General features: G+C 43.5%; 1 protein-coding gene across 3 annotated transcripts in view; it reads right to left on the bottom strand.

Annotated features, from left to right (window-relative positions):
* Positions 1-1,317: 1,317 nt before the first annotated feature.
* Positions 1,318-23,996, bottom strand: part of ift122 (intraflagellar transport 122 homolog (Chlamydomonas)) — a 39,346-nt gene continuing 16,667 nt past the window's right edge. The window contains exons 13-29 of one of the 3 annotated variants that reach the window (XM_061845508.1): positions 23,672-23,836; positions 21,866-22,063; positions 21,555-21,695; positions 20,809-20,862; positions 20,328-20,489; positions 18,490-18,656; positions 16,645-16,816; positions 14,751-14,853; positions 11,072-11,212; positions 10,893-10,990; positions 9,099-9,202; positions 6,518-6,683; positions 6,291-6,405; positions 5,355-5,480; positions 3,198-3,274; positions 2,890-3,054; positions 1,426-1,654 (exon numbers count right to left, since the gene is read on the bottom strand). In XM_061845508.1, coding sequence (XP_061701492.1) covers positions 1,568-1,654; positions 2,890-3,054; positions 3,198-3,274; positions 5,355-5,480; positions 6,291-6,405; positions 6,518-6,683; positions 9,099-9,202; positions 10,893-10,990; positions 11,072-11,212; positions 14,751-14,853; positions 16,645-16,816; positions 18,490-18,656; positions 20,328-20,489; positions 20,809-20,862; positions 21,555-21,695; positions 21,866-22,063; positions 23,672-23,836 — 2,241 coding nt within the window. In that variant the 3' untranslated portion in view covers positions 1,426-1,567. Of the gene's footprint in view, positions 1,655-2,889; positions 3,055-3,197; positions 3,275-5,354; positions 5,481-6,290; positions 6,406-6,517; positions 6,684-9,098; positions 9,203-10,892; positions 10,991-11,071; positions 11,213-14,750; positions 14,854-16,644; positions 16,817-18,489; positions 18,657-20,327; positions 20,490-20,808; positions 20,863-21,554; positions 21,696-21,865; positions 22,064-23,671; positions 23,837-23,996 lie in introns of all 3 variants that reach the window. The other 2 variants (XM_061845518.1, XM_061845525.1) reach the window with 2 other exon arrangements.

Below are 23,996 nucleotides of genomic sequence, written 5' to 3'. Positions count from 1 at the left end.
CCCCCTTGTTAAAAGGAGAATTAATTGTGGCTAATAATTTTTGGGTTCATTTTCACCGATCACACCTGCCTGATTACCGACAGGCCTGTTCAGTCAAGAAATAATTAAAAATGAACCGGTCTGATATAATCAAGTCAGACAAAAGATCTAAAAAAAAAAAAAAAAAGCTGCAACAAAATTCCAGAACAGGGGAGCAATAAGGTTATTGATATTTGATTGTCTGGAAATTAGGTTCCAAAATGGAAACCACAGTAGGGCGAAAGAACAAGTCTATTGCAAAAAAACAAAAAACAAAAAAAAAAAAAAAAAAAAAGAAAAACACCTGAATGTTACCAAATATTTTGGGAAATATTACACGGAAAGAGGAGATCAAAGTTGAACTTTTCATAAGGTGTGTGTCTCATCACATCATGTGCAAATGTAGCGCAGCACTGCAGAAATAGAACCTCATACGACTGTTCAAACATGGCGGTGGCAGTGTGACGTTGTTGGGCTGCTTTTCTCCTTCAGGACCTGGACGAGCTGCTGTGATCGATGAAACCATGAATTCTGCATTCTGCTCTTTAACTGAAAACTCCAAAGTCCAGACATGAATCCCATTGAAATGCAGTGGAGTGACCCTAAAAAGGCCCGTTGAAGCTTGATAATCCTCCATTTTTCCTGAATTTAGTCAACTCTGCAAGGAAGAGCTAGCCAAAAATATCTATACAGAGACGTGAAACTCATTGCCAGTTTGAGAAACTGTCAAGCTGTCACAGTTTTAAGTTGAGGGCTAAATATTTTACCAACCATAGTTTTTTTGCCTCTCAATAAACAAATTCATTTAAAAACATTTGAGAAGGGGTTCAGTATTTAGGGTTAGCGTTACAGCTGGACCCCAGTCGAAGAACAGCTGCCGCTTGGGACTCCAGACCCCTCAGACTGTCGGGTCCGGTGAAGCAACGTTGTGCTTCTTCTATGCTAAACGTCTGCAATCACTGTTGCTACATTTCAATCGGCCCTGAAAACTATTTTTCCCTCACTGCTGTCATAACAAAAACATTCCTTGTTTTCATTATGTTGCTTTCATTTTCACTTGATGATTGATGCGTTTTGTCATCGTTCCGTTTTGTTTCATTCTTTCTGCTTTTATGCGGGGATTTTCTTTTCATCATAAACTCGCTTTGTCTAGTGAATACAACTCATTTGTTGCTAAATTTTGGCAAAGTCTCATTTATTGACAAGCGTATAAAAATATGTTCTTATGACTAAATAACGGATAACATACTATTGTACAATATATACTACAGCTGTAGTGTACAAACCTGAGGAATGCAAGTCCGGTGGCTAAAAACAAACACACATATACCACAATAGATTAAAAAAAAAAATTCTTTCAGTCTACATTATTATTATTATTATTTTTTTTTTAACACTCTGCTAGGAGTGATACAGTCATGGTTGGAATACATCTGATCCCATGACCGACTAATTGTGCACTCGGGAGTCATCTACAGGTGTCCTCCTTCCTAACTGTGGAGGGGAATGCACGGGGAAGTACATATCTGCAGTCGAGAGGAGCACGTGATCAGTTTGCCTCGTCGATGGGCCTCCGGCAGAACGGACAGCAGTTGTGCTGGAGCACGAGCAGCTCGTAGTCCTCGCTGTGGAACATCTGCCGGCGCAAGAAAAGCAAACGAACGTACCGTCATTTCCGGATTATAAGCCGCGACTTTCAACCCTGCGGCTTGCGCAATGATGCGGCTAATTCGTCCATTGTTTTTCCAAACGGCCACCAGGGGCGCTAGAGCAAAAAAGGCAGGCGTGAGACAGGTGGAATGTGTGTGTCGAGGAAGACGCAAGTTTAATTTAATTTTGTGCTTTGTACGTGAATAAAATTTGCATGGACAGACGCTCATCGTGGAAAACGCAAGAAAAAATGACGCAGCTTTCAAGTTGGCCGATAAAGAAGGAAACGGAGCTGCTACGCGTAAACCTGGCATCAATGAATCGATGTTGAGACGCTGGAAACGGTGGCGGGAAGAACTGGAGCATTGTAAACAGACGGCAAAAGCTTTGCGAGGTAATAAAAGCAGGAGGGATGAACCATGTCACCGCCGCGTCTCAGTTATTTTTACCGGTATGTTTTTTTTTTTTTTTTTAAACCGGCCCTGTCTGGTCACAGACAATGTTTGGAAAGAAAAGCTAAGGTATATTATTAAAACTTTGCAACTCTATGTACCATCTTTCTTTGTAAATATCTTAGGTTTCAATATGGGCACGTGCGGCTTATGTATGTACAAAATGTGTTTTCCTTTAAAAATGTACTGGGTGAGGCTTATAATCAGGTAAAGTAGGGAAATTGCGGCGATTAATAAATTGGGAAGACGGCCAGAGAGGTACACAAAATGCACTCGTTCGTGATTCACGATTTGTGAAGAATATGTTGTCTTTTGCCAGCCTAAAAAAAAAAAAAAAAAACGAACTTCCAGCTTCAAAAAATGATCTACATGGAAAAAGGAAAAACATACAGGTAAGGTGTATTTTTTTCAAGTTCTTCTCCTTCGTCAATTAGCGTTTTTTGTTAGTCAGTTGACAACATGAGCAAAGAAGCCATAGGGAAAAAAAAAAAAAATCATAGCGTATACACATTTTTTTTCTCCTTTTCTTCTCAGTACGAGCACTATGAAAATTAATAGGCAATCTCTTTGATGTGACATTCTTTTTTTCCTTCTTTCCATGTTGAGAAACAGATTTTGCATATCACTGACAGTAAAAAAATAAAATCAAAACAAAAAAACATTCTTCTCGTGCACTTTCAGTGTGTGTAGTTCCTTTAGTTTTACTTTCAAGGCGCTGAATCAGACATTGAGTACAAGTAACGTGCGAGTACTTTTGCTGGCCGTGTACCTTGAAGCAGGTGGGACACATGGTGATGCTGACGTCGGGAAGCAACGAGCGGAAGTATTCCCATTTGAGGGGAGCGGGCCAGCGCTTGATCAGGACGTCCCTCCTGCTCATGGAGCGCAGCACGGACCGATTCACTTTGACGGGGACGAAGTGCGAGCCGCCCTGCTGTTGGGAAACACGCAGCACCACAAAAGCCGCCTTCAAAAGGGGGCCGGTGGGGAGGGGGGGGGGGGGCGGGCCTCGTCCTTTGACCTCGCCAGCTGGTGCGAGCCCGACCGCCTTATGTCGCCTCATCTCTCCTTTCTTACCTCAAAGATCATTTTGGGGGTGAACGGGTCTTCCTCTGCGTCATCCAAACCGTCATCCATTTTTAAGACCTGTGCGTCTTTCAAAAACAAACAAAACAAAACAAAAAAAAAAAAAACCCCACAGTGAGCGTGTGTTGACATCACAGACAATGTGGCCATTTGTCATTTGGAACATTTTATGCAGATTAGGAGCCCCAAAATGATCTACTTTACGGTCATATTTTTCATGATGTAGGTATATTTTGTGGCAAATAAAATGAAGATTAGTGTCGTGATTTTTGGGTGACTAAAGACCAAAAGGAAGGCAAAAGAATGCGGCAATGAAGACCTGGCAAAGCATTCAGTGACATCCACGAGCTCCACACAGTCACGAAACGCTAAATATTTTCATTCTCTCATTTATTATGACAGTGAAGAAAATAAGTACTTGAACACCCTGCCGTCCCAAGAACACCGTCCCTACTGTGAAGCACGGGGGTGGTAGCATCATGCTTTGGGGGCGTGTTTTTCTGCACATGGGACAGGACGACTGCACTGTATTAAGGAGAGGATGACCGTGGCCATGTATTGTGAGATTTTGGGGGACAACCTCTTTCTGATCATTGAAGATAGGTCCTGGCTGGGTCTTCCAACATGACAATGACCCGAAACACACAGCCAGGAACACCAAGGAGTGGCTCCGTAAGAACCATAAAAAGGGTCTGGCGTGGCCTAGCCAGTCTCCAGACCCAAACCTAATAGAAAATCTTTGGAGGGAGTTGAAACTCCATGTTGCTTAGCGACAGCCCAGAAACCGGTCTGATCTAGAGAAGATCTGCGTGGAGGAGTGGGCCAAAATCCCTCCTGCAGTGTGTGCAAAACTGGTGAACAGCTACAGGAAACATTTGACCTCTGTAATTGCAAACAAAGGCGACTGTACTAAATATGAACACTGGTGGTTTTCTCAGGTGTTGAAATACTTATTTGCAGCTGTATCACACAAATAAATTGTTTAAAAAAAAAAAAAAAAAAAAAATCATACATTGTGATTTCTGGATTTTTCTTTTCAGATGATCTCTCTCACTGTGGACATGCACCTACGATGAAAATTTCAGACCCCTCCATGATTTCTAAGAGGGAGAACTTGCGATATAGCAGGGTGTTCAAATACTTTTTTTCTTCTTTGCTTACGTTTAGAGTCATATCAATTGTGTCGATGTAAAAAGGCAAAAATCACAGAAAAGTTACCATCTAATTATTTACCGTAATTCGCAAGGCTCACCCACTAAATTTGTAAAGGAAATACCATTTGGTACGTACATACGCCGCAGCTGTGTAAAAGGCCCAAGTGCCCACATTGAAACCCACATTCAAACACGAGATATTTACAACGGAAGATGATACACAGAGAGTTCAATGCTAGCGCCACCATGCTGACGCGAGCGTTGCCGCGCTTACGCTAACGGTAGCGCTCCGCTAACAGGTCCGGTAAAAAGAAAAAAAACAAAGATACCGGTAAATATCACTGCCACACGGCAGTAACACGCCAGCGCTAACAGGGCCGGACCAGTAAAAGTCACTTCCTCGGCACATATATTCCACCGGTCTCACTCTTTCCGCTCGAGTACCCCCTTGCGGCTGTTTGGGGGAAAAAAACCTGCACAAATTAGCCGCATCACCACATAAACCGCAGGGTTGAAACCGTGTGAAAAAAATCGCGGTTTATATGACGGAAATTGCGGTATGTAAGAAACAGTCCATTTAGTCTTGTCGACCAAGATATTTCCTTGTAAATTACCCATACATAGTAAAATCCCCGCGTCGACGTAAAGCGCTTAAGTGTTGAAAATGCCACATCAGTTGTTTGTCATCGACAACAAGAAAGCGGCCGGTGCCCTTGAGTGTCTGCCTGGCTAATGCAGGTTAATCCCACCGCTCGGCCTCGCGGCCGCGGCTCTCGGAGGGTTAGTGTCATTAATTTGAGACGCGAGAGCCCGGCTAACCTTATTAGCTCGACAGCTAAGATGACTTAGCGCTGACGGCTTAACCATCGCCACGGAATCCAGGCCGCGGCCGACTACGCAGCCTCTTCGGAGCGACTGAGCCGAGCCGAGCCTTCTATCGGTAAGAGCGGGGAAAGAAGCTCCCGGAATGAAGTGTTAAGAATATTGAGGGTACCGTTGTCCATATGTTGCCACTGCGAATCCGTCTGCTCCGTGTGAGGAACTTCCAGGTCAATGAGAGACACGGCCTCCTCGTCACCGACGCCGTCCTCCAAGTAGAACTGCACCAGAGGCAGAACCTCTGCCCACAGAACCAATTGCTGTGTTAGATCCACGTACAGAGAGGCGCTGAGTTTGCATCCAACACATCAGACACGACTCTCCAGAGACGGCCTTTTTACGAGAGCACCAACATTTACACTGAACTCGTATAAACCATTTCAATATTTAGTGATTTGTATCAATTTAGCTACGAGCAAATGGAGCTCGTGCACGTGATGTCACCATTTTCACTTCTCGAGCTGCTCGACAGTGTGGGGGACACGTACACGGACGCGTGTTGCGGCCACGCGTTCAACTTAGGTAAACCTCTCCCCGACAGATGTTTTTTCATTAAATATGCATTGTTTTCAAATGAGTCCAAAAGAAAACAAACTGTCGATCACACAGAGGTTTACGTAGGTTAACGTGTAGTCGCAACGCGCTTCTGTGTACGCGGGCTGAAGCCTATCCCGGCGGTTTATTAAATTATACATGTACTTCGACTATGCAGTTTATTATCAGGAAAAGATTTGAAAAAATACTTTAAAAAGGCCAATTTTTTAGGCTTGGAACGCATTATTACTTTTTCCATTCATTGTAATGGGAGACATTGCTTCGGTTTTCGAACAATTCACTTTTCGAACAGTTTTCTGGAACGGATTGCGCTCGAGAACCGAGGCATCGCTGTACAATCAAAAGTCATCGTTGAGCCTTCAACCCACGAGATCGGGCTTTAAGTGTAGAACGTTTGCCACATCTCTGAGGAACAAATGAATGACGGCTCCACTTTGCCGGCGACGTACAATTCAGAAGCCAAAGCGGTGTCCATTCATATACGACGTCGGCTCACCGTATGATGAGGCCGAATAAATGAAAGGCTGCTTGCAGTTGAGGCACGCCGTCCCCTGGTTGCTCAACAGCGGCTTGTTGGAGCAGCGGTAACACATCAAGGCTTCAGTCAGTTCCTTTTCATCGCAGACCAAAGAAAACAAAAAAACGGATGTTGACAAAAGAGCAAAAGAGACGAAGAATAAAATTGATGCTGAATTCAATGCGCCGTTGAGGCCTGGAACGCACCTCGCTGTCGTGGAAAGGTTTGGCTCGAATGGTCAGGCTGTCCAGTTCTATGCACTCCTGAAAGCGAGACGGGATGTACAGCTTCTGGAGCTTCTCGTAGCAAAGTCTGGCCAATTTATAGGCACCCAGTTTTCGACTTTGCTTGGCCAACGCGTACAAGGTATTACTTGGAAGCAGGTCAAGGAAACCGCAGTTGTACGTGTGGCGAGATGTCACGCAAACGGCACACGACAGGCGACGTCGGCCTAATTGGAGCGTCTTGTTTGCGGGGCTTGGGTGCGAGAGTGACGACGCGAGCCGGAGGTTCCGCGTACGCTCCTTTGTTTGTATTGCAGCTCGAGGCATTGCAATGGCAGCCCAATGCGTTGCAGCTGCCCAAGCGATACAACTTAGCATGTCGCGCCTTTCTTCCAGCGAAATGCATTTGTAAGCCAAATGCACATGTGTTGATTTTTACTTGAAGCAAGTCCTGTGGAGCTGCTTGGACTTGAAAAAGAAATACAATGTTCAGAAGGCTGCTTCTACTTTGAAGTGACACTATCATATTGCACTCTTCTTCAAATGGGACTGTAGAATACAGTGAAGAAAAAAAGTATTTGAACACCCTGCTATATTGCAAGTTCTCCCACTTCGAAATCATGGAGGGGTCTGAAATTTTCCACTGCGAGAGAGATCGTCCAAAAAGAAAAATCCAGAAATCAAAATGTACGATTTATTTGTGTGATACGGCTGCAAATAAGTATTTGAACACCTGGAAAAAAAAAAAAACAATGTTACTATTTGGTAGAGTAGCCTTTGCAATTACAGAGGTCAAACGTTTCCTGTAGTTCTTCACTGCAGGAGGGATTTTGGCCCACTCCTCCACACAGCTCTTCTCTGGATCAGACCAGTTTCTGGGCTGTCGCTAAGCAACATGGAGTTTCAACTCCCTCCAAAGATTTTCTATTGGCTTTAGGTCTGAAGACTGGCTAGGCCACGCCAGAACCTTGATATGCTTCTTACGCAGTCACTCCTTGGTTTTCCTGGTTTTTTTTTTGTGTGCTTCGGGGCATTGCCAGGTTGAAAGACCCAGCCGGGACCCATCTTCCGGGAAAGAGGTTGTTCCCCAAAATGTCACAATACACGGCCGCCGTCATTCTCTCCTTAATACAGTGCAGTCGTCCTGTCCCATGTGCAGAAATACAAAGAGCATGATGCTACCACCCCCGTGATTCACAGTAGGGACGGTGTTCTTGGGATGGAACTCATCATTCGTCTTCCTCCAAACACAGTGAGTGGAATTATGACCAAAAAGTTCCATTTTGGTCTCATCTGACCACAAAACTTCATCCAAATGGTCATTGGCAAACCGAGGACGGGCCTTAACATGACCTTTTTTTGACCTTTTTTCCCCCCATCAAGCTGCTTTGCAATTTCCCCGTAGACCTTTCCAGCCGTGTGAAGTTGTACAATTTTGTCACTGGTGTCTTTGGACAGCTCTTTGGTCTCGGCCATGTTACAAGTTTGAGTCTTACCGATTGTCTGGGGCGGACAGGTGTCTTTATCCCGCTAACGACATGACACAGGTGCATCTGATTCAGGATCATACATGGAGTGGAGGCGGACTTTTAAAGGCGGACTAACAGGTCTTTGTGGGTCAGAATTCTAGCTGATAGACAGGTGTCCAAATACTTATTTGCAACTGTATCAGACAAATTGTCAAAAAACAAACAAAAAAAAATCATACATTGTGATTTCTGGATTTTTCTGTTGAGATGTTCTCTCTCCAAGTGGACATGCACCTCCGATGAAAATTTCAGACCCCTCCATGATTTCGAAGTGGGAGAACTTGCAATATAGCAGGGGGTTCAAATACTTATTTTCTTCACTGTAGATTAGCAGATATTTCATACACTGTACACATCGGGGGTGTTATAATTCATCGTTACAACATTAGATGAATATTTTCTCAACAACATAGTTGCACAAACATTACTGTGGCATATATAGACAATGCTAAAATTGAATTTATCAATTTAAATGTGTTGCAATCCTCCTTCAATTTTCTCTTTGTTTTTTACTTTTAAGTGAACATGTGAATATTTCTCCTATGACAATTTAATTTCTATTGATCTATCGGCATTAAGAATTACGGTATATTAAACTGAGAGGTGTTGCAGCGAAATAAGATGCAGTTTGAAACAAGTGAACATCAGAACCACAATAAGACATTTTCCGATGAATACTACTTTGACTTGGACGTTATTATATTTGTAAAAGCATCATTTTGAATGCAGTGTTTATGTTGTTCAGAAGGGTGCAGGTGTATCTACGGTTGAGCGTATGAATCGTCTGAAATCTTTTTGGGAATGGATTCAAATTAGCGCATATTGTTTCTGGTGGGCGTTTGGTACCCAGCCGAGTCTCCGTTATTAAATCTTTTGTTTTGGACAAAAAAAAAAAAAAAAAGGCCAGCGCTTGGCATCTGCATACCACGCTCATCATCATTATCATGAAGCATTAGCACTCTAGCAATCATCTGTCCAGCTATTTCAAAAAAAAAAAAAAAAGGACTCCAGTACTTTCCTAAAAGGAAGGATACACTTTAAAGATGCCCGGGGGTGGGTTGTCCTTGGGCAGGTTGCTCAGAAGGAACCTGCAGATGTTGAACAGCGTCTCTGGCATGAGGGAACTGAAGGGTTCATCCTAAAGACAGAAACAAAACGGGACAGCAAATGAAAGATGCAAGTCTCTGGTATTCACTTTATCGCTAAGGCCGAGTACAAGGATGAGGTCACTGGCTCAAATCATCGCGCTAATGCGAGCCGAGCAGAAAGCTTTTACGACAAGCGGCGACGCAAGACAGGCCGCCTGTCAGATGTTGGAAGAGGCACAGGCGCGTCGTCGTCGCCATCGCCATCAACCGCCGGGCTCGGACGCGTGGCAAAATATGAACTTTTTGCACAAAAAGATCAGCGTTATTCATCCATGTAATACACACTCCCACGAGAAAGTCATGGAATCCGATCGAAGAGGATATTGTTGACTTTTGATGACAGCGGGAGGGAAAAAGTATGTGAACCCTCCAGAAATTGGTCCGAAAATGTGTTGCCACCTCCAAACGTCCGCTCAAACAATTATGTTTTGATAATTTCATTTCAAATCCATCTACTTTCTCCACCGCTTATCCTCAGTAGGGTTCACTCGCCAGCTGGAACCTATTCCTGCCCCTTGTGAGGCGAGTGGCGCGGTGTACCTATAACTGCTCCAGGGCATATTCACACCGATGAACAATTTAAACTCGGACAATCAACCTAAAGAAGCATATTTTGGTAATGTGGGAGGAGTTAGAGCTGACACGGTGGATCAGCTGGTTAAGCGTTGGCCCCACAGTTCTGAGGACCCGGGTTCGATCCCGGCCCCGCCTGTGTGGAGTTTGCATGTCCTCCCCCCGTGCCCGTGTGGCTTTTCTCCGGTTGGGCACTCCGGTTTCCTCCCACATCCCCAAAAACATGCAAAAACATTAATTGGACACTAAATTGCCCATAGGTGTGATTGTGAGTGCAGCTGTTTGTCTCCATGTCCCCTGCGATTGGCTGGCAGCCGGTTCAGGGTGTACAGTTGACAACTGGGATAGGCTCCGGCACGGCCTGCAATCCTCGTGAGGATAAGCGGCAAAGAAAATGGATGGATAAAATGAAAACATTCTCAACCCTTGGATATCACAATGTTCTCATAACTGGTTGACCCTTGACCTCATCCAAACATTTCCTGGCGTTGCAGATCAGATCTGCGCAAAGATCAGGATGACTTTTGGACTGTTGCGCTTTACGCAACTGATGCAGTCCAATAACATTCCAGGGATGTCGTGTATTAATAACTCTTGTTCAAAAAAATAAAATAAAATACCTAACTTAGAAATATATTTTTAAAAAAGTAAAATATAAAAAAACAAATAATATTAATGAAATTTAAATCAATTAAAATACTTAAGATATAAGCTCGGTGACCTAATATCAAAAGAAGTAACAAATATAATATTTTCTTGCGATTTGCATCCTTGAATTGGATGCATTGAATTTTACACGTCTTCCTGGATAAAAAAAAACCAAAAACCAAAAACCAAAGCCTTTTCAAAATTTAAGTCCGCTGGATCATTAATATTAAAAGATATTTTCAAGCAGACAGCCGGGCCTTCTCCTTGCAGGCGACTGCGGAGGCCCGTTTTCACCTCGTGATCAATTGCGGATTCATTTATATATATATATATTTCAAACTTGGCAGGCTTGTTCACAAAACTCCTCTGTGGCGTTGCAAATCCATAAAATCGTTTTTTATTTTCACTTTACGGGGACTTTACCGTGGCTGCCAATCAAGCGGTGCTGTGTGTTCTTACTGTGTAGCGCTGAATGGGGTGGTAGACGTGGTAGAGCTCTGCGAGCGTCTGGAAATGGTCAAACTTTTTCAGCATTTCATCTCGCTGGAGTTCGTCCTCTGTTGTCGACGAACGCACACGTCACAGAGAGATCGAAGCGGAGATGCGACCGTGCGGTCGGTCGGTACATTAAGCCTCACCTCTGGCGATGTCGAGACACTGCATGGACAGCATCCAGTAATAATAGCCGGCGTCGTCAAACCTCCTCTCCACGACCGCGTTCTGGGTGAGCTGCTCCAGGACTCTGACAGCTTCGTTCTGCTGCCCGGCCTTGTGAAATGCTAGGGAATGACGGGAGAGTGGATTGTTACCGCTTATCGAGCGCGACTACGTCTAAATGATCTAATTTGGGAAAACGTGGGGGAATCGGCGAAAACGACCGTTTTGAGTTGTTTTGCGGCGCGGGTGCCAGCGATAATCCCGTGTCGGTGCAAAGGAATTTGGAAAAGGAAAAAGCACTCGACAGCCCCCAAACATGTGCGTGCTATTGTTCGTGCTGCTGGCTGTCGGACGGTAATCAGAAGCAGCTTTAGGAACCGGAGCCCACCGGCAATCCTGCCCGGAAAAACCACAGCTGGGGGTCCAGAAATATTGATGTCAGTTATTTAACAGTTGAACGCAATTTGGGGGAAAAAACTACGCCAGAAGAATGCGAACACGTACTCCAAAAAAAAAAAAAAAAAAAATTCAGATAGATTTGACATACAGTGATCGGTCCCGTCCTACCTTGAGGCGCATGGAAAAAAAAAAAAAAAAAAAGTCTAAGGTTCATAAACGCATGACGGCGGTGTAGGGGAAAAATAAAAATGGATAAAAACCTCATGTGAGCTAAATGAGTCCCAAAACTGACTACAACCGAGTGATCAGGTGTTTCCATCAATGCCTTTTTACTTCCCTGATGGCAAGGGCATACATGCCTAAGTAAGGGGTTTCCAAACTGGGGTCCAGGGACCACTAGGGGTCCGCAAGCCCTGGCTTGGGGATCCCGAAAAATGTTGCAATAATTATTAGGTAATAATCATTATATAACAATTAAATAAATAAATAACACCATATAATAAATGTATAAAATGACAAATATATAGTATAATAATAAATAATAACATTATGATAAATAAATAGATTAAATCATATAATAATTGTGTTATATCATTTAAACAACTGCAACTCTCGAAATGCCAACGTGCAGGGCAATACTATGCATTAAAAAGGAAAAAAAAGAGTCATCAATACCTTGGTTTAGGGCTGATTATAAGATCTGATATGTTTGTGACATATTCCATAGGATTAAAGTCCGGTTTATATTTGAGGAACAAAAGCCCTTTTTTTTTTTTTTATAAGAATATTGTCTTATGTCAGAAAATAACATTCACATAAAACTACCACTTTTCACATTAAAAAAAAAAATCTTTGAAGAGATAACTTTTTTCTTGAAAAAAATTAATTACTACCAAAAAAACGAGGATTTTTCTCTCAAAAATAGGCAAGATTTTAAGTCGTTACGTTAAGCCGATTAGGGGTCGCCACAGCGCGTCATCTTTTTCCAACTAAGCCCATCTAGTGCATCTTCCTCTCTCACACCAACTGTCCACAACATCGACGTTAGGATTATGATTGGTTCCTTGAAAAACGCCTCCCTCAAAAGGTTAAAGAACCGCTAAGACGACAACGTCGAGCATCCACTTGTCTCAAATAGTTGAAGAGGTGTTCCGGGAGCATGACACTTCATTGCTACGCATCGACGGGTCATTCAAGAAAGCGGATAAAGCTGATTCCGATTATGAATATCGGGGACTAACCGGAGAAAAAGGCCAAACCTCCAACAGTCAATACCAAATGTTTTGACATTTGATACACTTGTTGAAACAATGCCACACTGAGGAAATGAGCAAACATAAACACACAGTTAGAAGCAACCAAATGTGATGTAACGTGCATGACTTGAATTTTGGCCGAGTGGCGTAAAAGAAAATGTGAAAAGTGACGAGACGCTTCAAACACGGGGCCCGACCGTGTGAACTTTTCCGGCAGCGAGGAAACAGACCAGAGGTGCGGGGCTCAATTACAGTCGGCACTTAAAACAAACCGGCCTGGCTTCCTCGCTAAAATATACAAAAATCAACAAAATGCAAAGCGCAGGAATGTCAGCGGGCTCCGCGACAATCAGACCTGTTCAGGCAAGTACATGCATCCCACCACTGAGACAGTGCAGCAAGAAAAAATATGCGCGCTGCGTTCAGAATTACATATCTGCGAGCTGATTACAACGATGGATACTGTCGGTAATCATCATCAGCGCCGAGGCCCGGTGATTAGAAACAGCCATAAACACCGTTCGGCTACCAGGCGGCGCGGCTCTCTTGAGCTCAGCTACGGCAAAGAGGATCATGTTTTCCAGTCGATGGATGCACAATATTTTGCACAAAGTCTTGAAAACTGTCCAGAGCTGCTTGTGACCTTTTAAGTGTATGTGTGTAGTGTCTGTTTCACGGTAAACTGCTACAAAAAGAAACATACGGAAAGAGATTTCAAGTGCAACTGACACCCTAATATACAGTTTGAACCAGATACAGTTATGAAAACTACATAATATTATTCACCGTCTTCATTCAATGTCTATACGAAAAAATAAAAATGAACAGAGAGTTTGTCATCCATGCACAAAGTTGCGGAAGTCTCACTCGACATCCCGGTGGCGACCATACTGCCTGCTGTGTCATCAGCAGACGTCACACTGGGGGGAAAAAAAAAAAACGTAGTGGCACCTGCTACGGGAGTTGATCAAGAGATTTTCGGATTTTTCTGACCCCCCCTTCTGACACGGAAGCTCTTTTCGAAGAACACCTCACAATCGAGTGGAGTGACCAAGGCGATATTACCCAATCGTTTCGAGCCATGTTTAGATGATACGCGGATCACTTCTAATTAACAACAGACTTGAACCCATTGAAATATTTCAAATGACAGGCCTATAATTGTTCGATTTCCCAACTCTTTTACAAGTCTTGTGTATGTAGCGTACTCAGGAGAGCCCATGCCGGGCGAAGTAAGTATGTCAGGGGTGCCCAGACACCGGTGGCCGGTGGCGGAAGGGAGCCAACGGCCACACTGCCTTCGTGGAACATTCGCTGGAAATAACATTTCTTCGAATTTGGCGGCTATACGTCGTTTGTCTTGTATTATGTGTGATTAACCCTTTCCGGGCAGGGGTTGCAAATTTGCAACAGGTTTAATCGAAAATTTTAAGTCCAGAGTATCATTTTCTGAAAGTATCAGATTTTTCTCTCTGCAAAATTTTATTTGGTCCAGAGAGGGTTAAATTGTCTTAAACGCAATACAAGTGCTTTGTTATATTTTTTTATATTTATATTTTATATGGTTTGACCTAGGGGGATTTATTCTAAATTCACCGGTAACATATGCTATGAATTGTGAGACAAATTAGTCCCCACTCCCAACTATTATTATTATTATTTATTTTTTTTTTTTAAGAATCGAGAACCCACAAAGCTCTCATCCTTTGCACCCGTGCAATCCATTTTTCACAACGAACCGGGTCTTTTGGAAATGTGTTAAGAGTGAATCCGTCCTCCCGAGTCTTTGAGGAAAATCCAGCAATACAACTAGCCGGCATTTTGGCTAACACGCAGAAAAAAAAACAGCTAATTTCTTGCCGGTACAATAGGTATCAACCAATATCAACACTTGACTCCGCTACTGCAAAAACCGTCACTTCCTGGTTCTTCTCCAACGCAAATGCCTTGAGAGGGAGTTACAAAAATTCCTATTGACCATGAATGAGGGGACGCACAAACTCACCTTTTTGTGCCTCCTCGAATCGGTCGTTCTCAGCCAGCCATTGAGCGTAAGGGACAAACACGTCATTTTTAAACTGGGGATGCTTCTCTGCCAGCGAGAACGCCTGTGGGAAAAAAAAAAAAAAAAAAAAAAAAGGACAAAACATTTTCTCCCGGATATGACACGGTGACAAAAAGGCAGCGGAAGCACAGAATACCCGCAGTCAAAACATGGCGGCAGGGATTAATAATTATCTGAGAATAAAGTGTGGGAATTACTGGTAAGTGGACTTCATGCTCAATTAGAAGCGCAACTGCACCGCTTGGGTCGAATGATTGAGGAGGACGAACGCAGTACACATGTAAGTACTGACAGCAACTAAGTCACGTCACGAGCTCGCAAGGAAACACAAATCAGGAAAAACCACACAGTTTAACAGAGAGCAGCTGTTCCGGGGAAGTGAGTCCAAGTATGACTGTCAGGTAAAAGATGTAAAAACAGAGCTGTGATTAGAGTTCCTTCCTTTTTGCGGCTGAGGATCAAATTTTATATTACTGTATATATGAATGGGATCAATTCAATTTTGTTTTTGGCTCCCTGTTTCAGCACGCAAATCACATGAAACGAACTACAACAGTTTTGTCAGGTCTCAGCGGCATCGCGCACACCGATTGTGAAATATGACAATGCGCAATGGAGCTGGGAGATTATCCTCATCAGGTTGTGCTACAATCTTTTGGGCTTTTTAAAATCATGACTTGACCACGGAGTCCTAAAAACCCAAGACGGATGACTACTCTAACTTTGTAGGTGCTTGTAAGGTAATGGACCTTTCCGACCTGTCAAACACTCGTACAATAACAGCCAATCAGATAGCCGCGTTGTCTTAACCCCTAGCTTGACACGCCCCTGCGGCCATGTTGTCCCACAAGCAATCCTGGTTTTCAGTAGTGTGCTCTTGGAAAAGTTAAAGTTACGAAGAAAATGGTCCTCAGATGCGCTACCTAGCATATCCTGCTAGGTTACAAGGGGCCCAATTGATTCATTATCCAAAGCCTAAAATACACTTGACCAAGTGTCCAGGATGGATTAAGGCTTGCGGAAGAGCGCACGTACAACTAAATGTGAACAATATCAACAAACACAAGGCTGGAGAACAACTGTCACTTTGTTAGTGTATCACTGAATGAGGTGTGTCACGTTTTGTGCTGCAGAGTCAGGTTACTGATACGTAAATGCGCCATGTCATGCAAGAGAAACGTCTATTTGCCCATTTGTATCACATCGGACTTTTAAGATAGAGCACTGGGTTCGATTACGAGCCGAGTCTGGTGACTACGGTACTAACTGAGTTCAATGATATTACTCGGAAATCTTTCCAAGTAAAAAGTACTCACCCTGCTTTACATGCGCAGTACGATTCCACCATTTTATCCTGTTGGATTTTAATATGAAGTTTGTGAGCCATCAAACTTTTTTTGCATCGATCGCCAACGTTTTCGCTGCAACTGTGACATCGCGTCCTGCTCTGTCCAAAATCTTAATTCCGTGTACATATCCTTGCGTGAAATAGTTGAGACCTCTCTGGAGAACTCTCCTGGACAAGTCTGACGCATTTGGCAAAAAAAAAAAAAAAATAGCCCAACATTATCAGGAATACGCGTTAGAGAATCGACTTCAAACCTGTTCTGTTCGGTCGCCATTTTGGAAGCTTGTGGGACGTGGCAACTGTAACTAAGGCGGCGGAGCTTCAGATTGCAAGTCGGAAAGGTCCGTTAGGCTTACATTATTCAAATTCATCTTCCATTTTAAGAGCACCATACAGTTCTCACTGTGTTCCCTTATGTGGCTGACATAGTCGACTGGTTTGTATATGCAATGATGGGCTCAGTGGGTGAGAAGAAAAGTGTCCAACCTCATCCCAATGCTGGGTTTCCACATGCAGCTGCACCAAGGCCTGCAAGTCCCCCATCTTGGAATAAGTCTCAGAGGCATAGCCGTGGTGCTTCAGCTTCTTAAAATAGAAAGCGCATTTCGCCAGCGGTTCGCGTTCAGCCTTGTCCAGCTTACGAGCCAAGTCGATCAGCCTGGATGAAAGGTGGAAATAGGAGAAGAGGATGTGGGTGAGTGGGGGGGGGGGGGTTGTGTACAAATACGCACAACAACGTTTAAGGGTTGTGGAAAAACGACCGGGATCGTCTCTGCGACGGTGCCATGACGACGACCCGCCAAGCCAACCTGATGGGACCAACCTACATATTGAAACACTTCAATTTGCTGTGCTCTGTGGAGATGCGTGAAAGCTAATGGAAAGATAAACCCGGAGCAAAAAAGGTATAATGGCTAATGTACTGTTGGTTTTGACAAAAAAAAAAAAAAAAAAAAAAAAAAAGAGTCAGAGAGACAGAGAGAGGTGGGATGAATCTAAATTGGAGCATGACCCATTATCATATTGTGATACTTTTACAAAGTGGTGAGTCTCTCATAAGATAAAATATCATTATCGTAAGTAAATATATGTCTGTATGCCTATAAATAGATCTTCCCTTCACTTGAAGTTTCCAACCATGTCTGTCCAGAGTGTCTCACAATGTACTCACTGGATGCAACATAAATGGTGAAAATGTGGAAGTATCATATTTTCCGCACTATAAGGCGCACCCAAGAGCCTTTGATTTTCTCAAAAAAAGCTGACGGTGCGCCTTATATATGGATCAAAATTGAGCCTTTTGCCCAGCTAATGGATGCATAACGTTACCCCGGCCTCGACAGCCGCGTCTATTCTATGCGCCTTGTATATGAAAAAAGTTTCAAAATAGGCCAGTCATTGAAGGTGCGCCTTATAATCAGGTGCGCCTTATATATGGATCAATACTGAGCCTTTAGCGCAGCCCAACTAATGGATGCATAACGTTACCCCGGCCTCGACAGCCGCGTCTATTCAATGCGCCTTATAATGCGGTGCGCCTTGTATGTAAAAAAAGTTTAAAAACGGCCAGTCATTGAAGGTGCGCCTTATAATCAGGTGCGCCTTATATATGGATCAATACTGAGCCTTTAGCGCAGCCCAACTAATGGATGCATAACGTTACCCCGGCCTCGACAGCCGCGTCTATTCTATGCGCCTTGTATATGAAAAAAGTTTCAAAATAGGCCAGTCATTGAAGGTGTGCCTTATTGTGCAGAAAATACGGTATTTGGTCTTAATGCAAGTACTGAAAAGGGCTGATGGAGAACTTTGTCACGTGACGCCATCCCACCCATGTCCTCTCATGGATGTTGTTCAAAGGCCTCCCCCCTCAAGCTCGGAGTGAGCTGGCACTGATTCACGGCTATTGGTGTTTTATTTATTTTTTCTGCGTGCTTAGAAAATAATGATGTTGCACTGTGGGTCATGGTTGAGTCTTTTGGATTTAATATGCCATCATTTTTGAGAAGTTTTTTTTTTAAATAGCCAAAAAACATATTTACAGCACAGCTACCGATTTTAACCTCTGACGGCCAAATTCTATTCGGCTCATTCTTGAGCGCAAATCAACATTTGCATCAAAGGAAAAGAATTCCTTCAAGACCGCGCCGAGACGTCGCACTGACAGGACCGAAAGCCTGATTTGCAGGGGTCGCGGCGACCTTTACCCGATTCGACGATCCTCGACTCGCAGGAATTATTCATGGGCGCGACCGAGGGGCTGCCCTCTCTCGCTTTCTGGGGAAACGTTTCACGTGTTTTGCGCAACACCAAATCTCAAAAGACACTTACATGTCCGCCCAGCCGTGCTCTCCCAAAACGTCGATGGCTTTCAGGTTTTCCCCGGCTGAGATGTACATCTCCGCCGCCGCCTGGGGTTCCTTGCTACACTTGGCCCAGTCGGCCTGCTTTGCCATCAGGATGCGAGAAGTCGTCGGGTCTGCCGCCCCGACGTAGTCCTTCCAAGCGCAAAGGAACACACAAAGATGCTTGTTGTCATTTCGATGCAGGCGACCCAAAAAAGCCGTGAGAAAATTGGCAACGTGAAACTCGACGCTTCGGCCCTCTCGTGACTGACACTTGAAGGTCAAGTCTCGAGACAGGAGGTGGGCGGAGGGGCACTCCGGTTCCGGCGTCCGTCCTAACTAAAACATACAGCCTCGGGGAGCAGATGGCGGCGCGGCCGCATAAATATACAGCAGCTACATCAAACGCACATCAAAATCTGACACGCAAATACACACGCAAGCGAGTCAGCCCTCGGTCATCTGCTTCGCCCGACACAAAAGTCCTGCCGATAATCAAAGTTTTCACATACATGTAAACGTTAAAAAAAAAAGCACTCGGCCCCCCCCGACCCCCAACTCCAACCGACTTCCAAAGAATTGATGTAAAAGCAGATGCTCCATTTGCATCTCTAACTGGGTGTGGAAGTTGGCGTTGTGTAAAGAAAGAATACGTGCGTAAAAAGAATGCCGCGAGCACGCCACGTACTGTTCGCGTGATTTACGCGGGAGACGACGGGCTGTAGAACGAGCTTTAACGTGGCAAAACGGGACATGCGGGCATACATCGTAACATAAACATCAGCTTGCATCTTTGCCTTTTCAATGGAACGGTCCTGAAATGGTTTAGGTCCTACCCGGAGGAAAAGGAGCTACTTTGTGACCATTGGAGGTGCCTGGTCTCTATGGGGTCCCTCAAGGGTCAGTTCTGGGACCTCTCCTGTTCAGACTGTATATGCTACCTCTTCAAAACTTTAATTTTGACTACCATAGCCATGCAGATGACACGCAGTTGTAACTAGAAGTGTCTCCAGATGACTACAGTTCAATTGAGGTATTGTGCCACTGTCTGAATCAGATAAGTAACTGGATGAGCCAAACTTTTCTTCAACTAAATCACAAAAAAAACAGACAATTGTTTTTGCCAGTAAAGAACAGAGAATTGCTGTTACTAAACACCTGGACTAGTCCGAAACCTTGTTGTTCTGATTGATTCCGACCTGACTTTCGACAATCACGTCAAATCAATCACAAAAACTGCCTTCTACCATCTGAAAAACATATCTGGAGTGAAGTCTTGTATGTGACAAGCAGACCAGGAAAAGCTCATCCATGCTTTATTCTCAAGTAGACTTGACGATTGTAATGGTCTTTAGACTGGACTCCCCAAAAAGAGGATTAAACAGCTGCAGCTGGCGTTCTGACCAAAACAAAGCGGTCAGAGCATATAACGCCAATCCTACAGTCCTTGCACTGGCTTCCAGTCAGCTTTAGAACGGATTTTGAAGTTTTGCATTTAGCTATTATGCTGCACACAAACGGAATAAATTGCCAAGAGAGGTGAGTTCAGCCCCAAGTGGGAATGTTTTTAAATCCAGGTTGAAAACTCTTCTTTTTTTTTTCCTCGTGCTTTTTAGAATATATCCACTTTTTGATCATATTACTTGCACTGTATGCAGTTTTAATTGTCTTTTTTATTGTTTTTATCCTGTTTTAAATGTTTAATCGCTTTCTTTTCAAATGGCTTTAATCATGTAAAGCACATTGAGCTACCTCGTGTGTGAAATGCGCTATACAAATAAATTTGCGTTGCTCTGCTTTTAGGTGAGTCAGTGATTTGCTCACCTTGGCGTAATCGAACATGCGCAGGTCGGTGTACATGCTCAAAGCCTTGGGTTCCTGGCCGGTCCGCTTGTACAGCTTGGCCGCCTCGTGGAATTTCCCCTGGTAGGCGTAAATGTCTGCCAGGAACGAGTCGTCGTCGCTCTCGCCCCGCTTCTTCCTGGCCTGCAAATCGGACAACGCATTTCGCGTGGATTTTGTCCTTTGAAGAGACGCGCGCTTGAACTCGCTCTTTCAAGTCCGTTCAACTTTTCCAGTGCACGGCATCTGATTCGATACAGAAAATTAATTTCGCTAAGAATTCCGCATTAGCTGCTAAAAGTTCATGCACTTTACATTGGAGAGAAAATAAATTGGGCTTCCTCGCGTTCATGTGTTTCTTTTTGCTAGTTTTACTTGTGACAACATCAACTTTGGCAAAAGCACAAACTGAAAAATTACCAAAGAGCAAACATGACTTTGAGCAAATGATTTGACTTTTTACCTCAATACTGTTGATGAGCTCCAGATAGCGAAGGTCCTGTATTCTAATAAAGGCCTGGAAAGTGGAACAGGGCTGATTTAGATGTTGTGCCTCAAAACACTAAACGGACACACTGTTTATATTACTGGTTCTCAAACTGGGCTCCGGGGATTCCTTGGGGTCCTCTAGCTGTACATAGGGCGTCTGCAAAATTATTTCCAATTATGTAGTATCGTTTTTGTTTTGTTTTTTTACATATGGGGGACCCGAGACACGTGAATGTAAAAAAAAAAAAAAAAAATATTTCCAACAAGAGTAAACATATAACATATAAATTGGCACCGTGTCTGTTCAATAACATTGACTTCACCTTTCACTGGGCTTCTTTCCCGTTACCCACAACACAAAAGAAAGATCGTTCCACTCATTTTGTACACTTCCTAGCAAGAATTAAAGTTGCTAACTCTTTATTTTGCTTTTTTTTTTTTAAACAATATTCAGTAGAGCTTTCAAAAAAGTCACTCAATTCACAATTCCTAGCTGTGTTCATATTGGAAGCAGCGCGCATCAGCTAGCAACCATGATATTAAAAGCCCTTTTGTTATTATACAGGTCATGAATATTAATGTTGAAATAGTCCAAAATAAATAAATATATAAATAATCTGGTGGGGTCGTTGAAAAATCTCTCCTGTGACCCAAAACGTTTGAGAACCGCTATCTTAGGTATTCAATAAAATGCATATACATTGTGCGCGTGTCACTCGCCTTCTTGGCAATGTCAAAATCGAGGCCTTCCAGGGCTTCCGTAGCCAAATCCCGCCAATCGCTGTCCGTCACACCTAAACAGGCGATTTGGTGGGCCTCCTTGAACATCTTCCTCTCCAGGTACTGGTACATGGGCGCAGACTGGGAGAGCACATTCAAAAGCGGAAGGAAGGGAATGTAAATGCCTCGCGCTCGCTACGTGGAATCAAGAAAACGAACGTGGTGGTTCTCATTGGATACGATTCTTAAAATAACCCCGTTACAGGGACAGTTTTGGCTATCTGTTATTCGTCCCGCACTGATACACGTACCTGAGGTACCTCCACGGCAGACATAGAGTAGACGTGAAGACAGAAGATTTTGGAGCCGTTGAAGCCCACCATGAAGCCTTGCATCTTCTGCTGGTGTACGGGGAAGTTGCTGGCCTTGATGTTCAGGTAGCCGTTGCCGGAGAAGCACAGCATCACCTCGCATTGAGTGTTCCACGCCACGCTGTTAGCATTTGGTTCCTGCAGAGAAAGCAAAAAATAAATAAATAAATAAATAATAATAATAGTAATAATTGCTTGTTCTGTTACAAATGTAACGTATATAAAAAGTCTACACACCCTTGTTCGAATTGTGTATTTTTTCCACATCAAAATATGACACCAATACAAATCATTTCAAATCTTTCCCCATTTAATGTCACCATAAGCTATACAACGCTATCGAAAAAACAAAAACGAAATTAATAAATAAAGTCGGATGACGTGGTTGCATACCCTTTAATATGGAAGTAAATTAGTGCCACAATGATTTGAATTTGAAATGCCACAGAAAACAGGATTTGAATTTGAAATGTAAAGTCATCACATTTTCAATAGTTGCTACAATTCGTTGTCTGAAAATGACTCTGTGCCACCAGGAAGGGTTACTTCCCTGCTAAAAATGTTCTATAGAAGTTTTCTAAAGAACTACAGAACTTTAGGACCCGAGTCCTACAGAATATCTATGGAAATATTTTTGTTCTGTAGAAATTGTATAGAAAATCACAGCAAAAAAATTGCAAATTCTCCCACTTAGAAATCATGGAGGGATCTTAAACTTTCATCGTAGGTGCATGTCCACTGCGAGAGAGATCTTAAAAGAAAAAAAAAAAAAAAAAAAAAAAATCACACGATATGATTTTTTTTAAACTATCTATTGGTGGGATACAGCTGCAAATAAGTATTTGAACACCTGAAAAAAAAAAAACAATGTTACTATTTGGTAGAGTAGCCTTTGTTTGCAATTACTGAGGTCAAACATTTCGTGTAGTTGTTCACCAGGTTTGCACAAACTGCAGGAGGGATTTTGGCCCACTCCTCCACACAGATCTTCTCTGGATCAGACCAGTTTCTGGGCTGTCGCTAAGCAACATGGAGTTTCAACTCCCTCCAAAGATTTTCTATTGGGTTTAGGTCTGGAGACTGGCTCGGCCACACGAGAACCTTGATATGCTTCTTACGGAGCCATTCCTTGGTTTTCCTGGCTTTGTGCTTCGGGTCATTGTCATGTTGAAAGACCCGGCCACGACCCATCTTCAGGGAAAGAGGTTGTTCCCCAAAATCTCACAATACATGCCCGCGGTCATCCTCTCCTTAATACAGTGCAGTCGTCCTGTCCCACGTACAGGAAAAACACCCACAAAACATGATGCTACCACCCTTATGCTTCACAGTAGGGATGGTGTTCTTGGGATGGAACTCATCACTTGTCTTCCTCCAAACACGGTTAGTGGAATTATGACCAAAAAGTTCAATTTTGGTCTCATCTGACCACAAAACCTTCTCCCATGACTCCTCTGCATCATCCAAATGGTCATGGGGAAACTTGAGACGGACACGCTCACAGTGGCCATGCACCTACGATGAAAATTTCAGACCCCTCCATGATTTCTCAGTGGGAGAACTTGCAATATAGCAGGGTGTTCAAATACTTATTTTCTTCACTGTATCTTAGTCCCCCCCCACCCCCCCTTTTTTTTAAACATCACAAAATCCTGGCAATTGAACAGGGGTGTGTACACTTTTAGATGCAACGTATGCATCTCCACCAAACGAGAATGCAGATCAACCAATGGGCTGCTCGCCGACCTGAAAAAGCAGCTCTTTGCTGTTAATGTCGTAGACCAGGAGAGTATTGTGCTCGTCCACCGCCGCCAGCTTCTTCCGCGAGGCGCTCATGTCCAGGCATCGCACCGACGTCGACAACTTCAGCAACGTGATGGGAAACGGGTTGTCGACGAAAATCTTCAGGATCTACGAGAAATTCATTCGTATTAATATTAATATGCATGACTTTTACTAGGAAACGGGACAGATTTCCCAAAAAATGAGTCTTGCATGGATTGGTCCCTTCAACTTCTGGACTTCCACAAAAAAAAAAATCCCATCGTAGTGATTAGGGAGGAAGAAATTT

This window comes from Syngnathoides biaculeatus, chromosome 2, assembly GCF_019802595.1.
Source record: "Syngnathoides biaculeatus isolate LvHL_M chromosome 2, ASM1980259v1, whole genome shotgun sequence".
Classification (NCBI taxonomy): domain Eukaryota; kingdom Metazoa; phylum Chordata; class Actinopteri; order Syngnathiformes; family Syngnathidae; genus Syngnathoides; species Syngnathoides biaculeatus.
The sequence above is the reverse complement of the archived record's forward strand: the minus strand, read 5'-3'. Positions and strand labels throughout refer to the sequence as shown.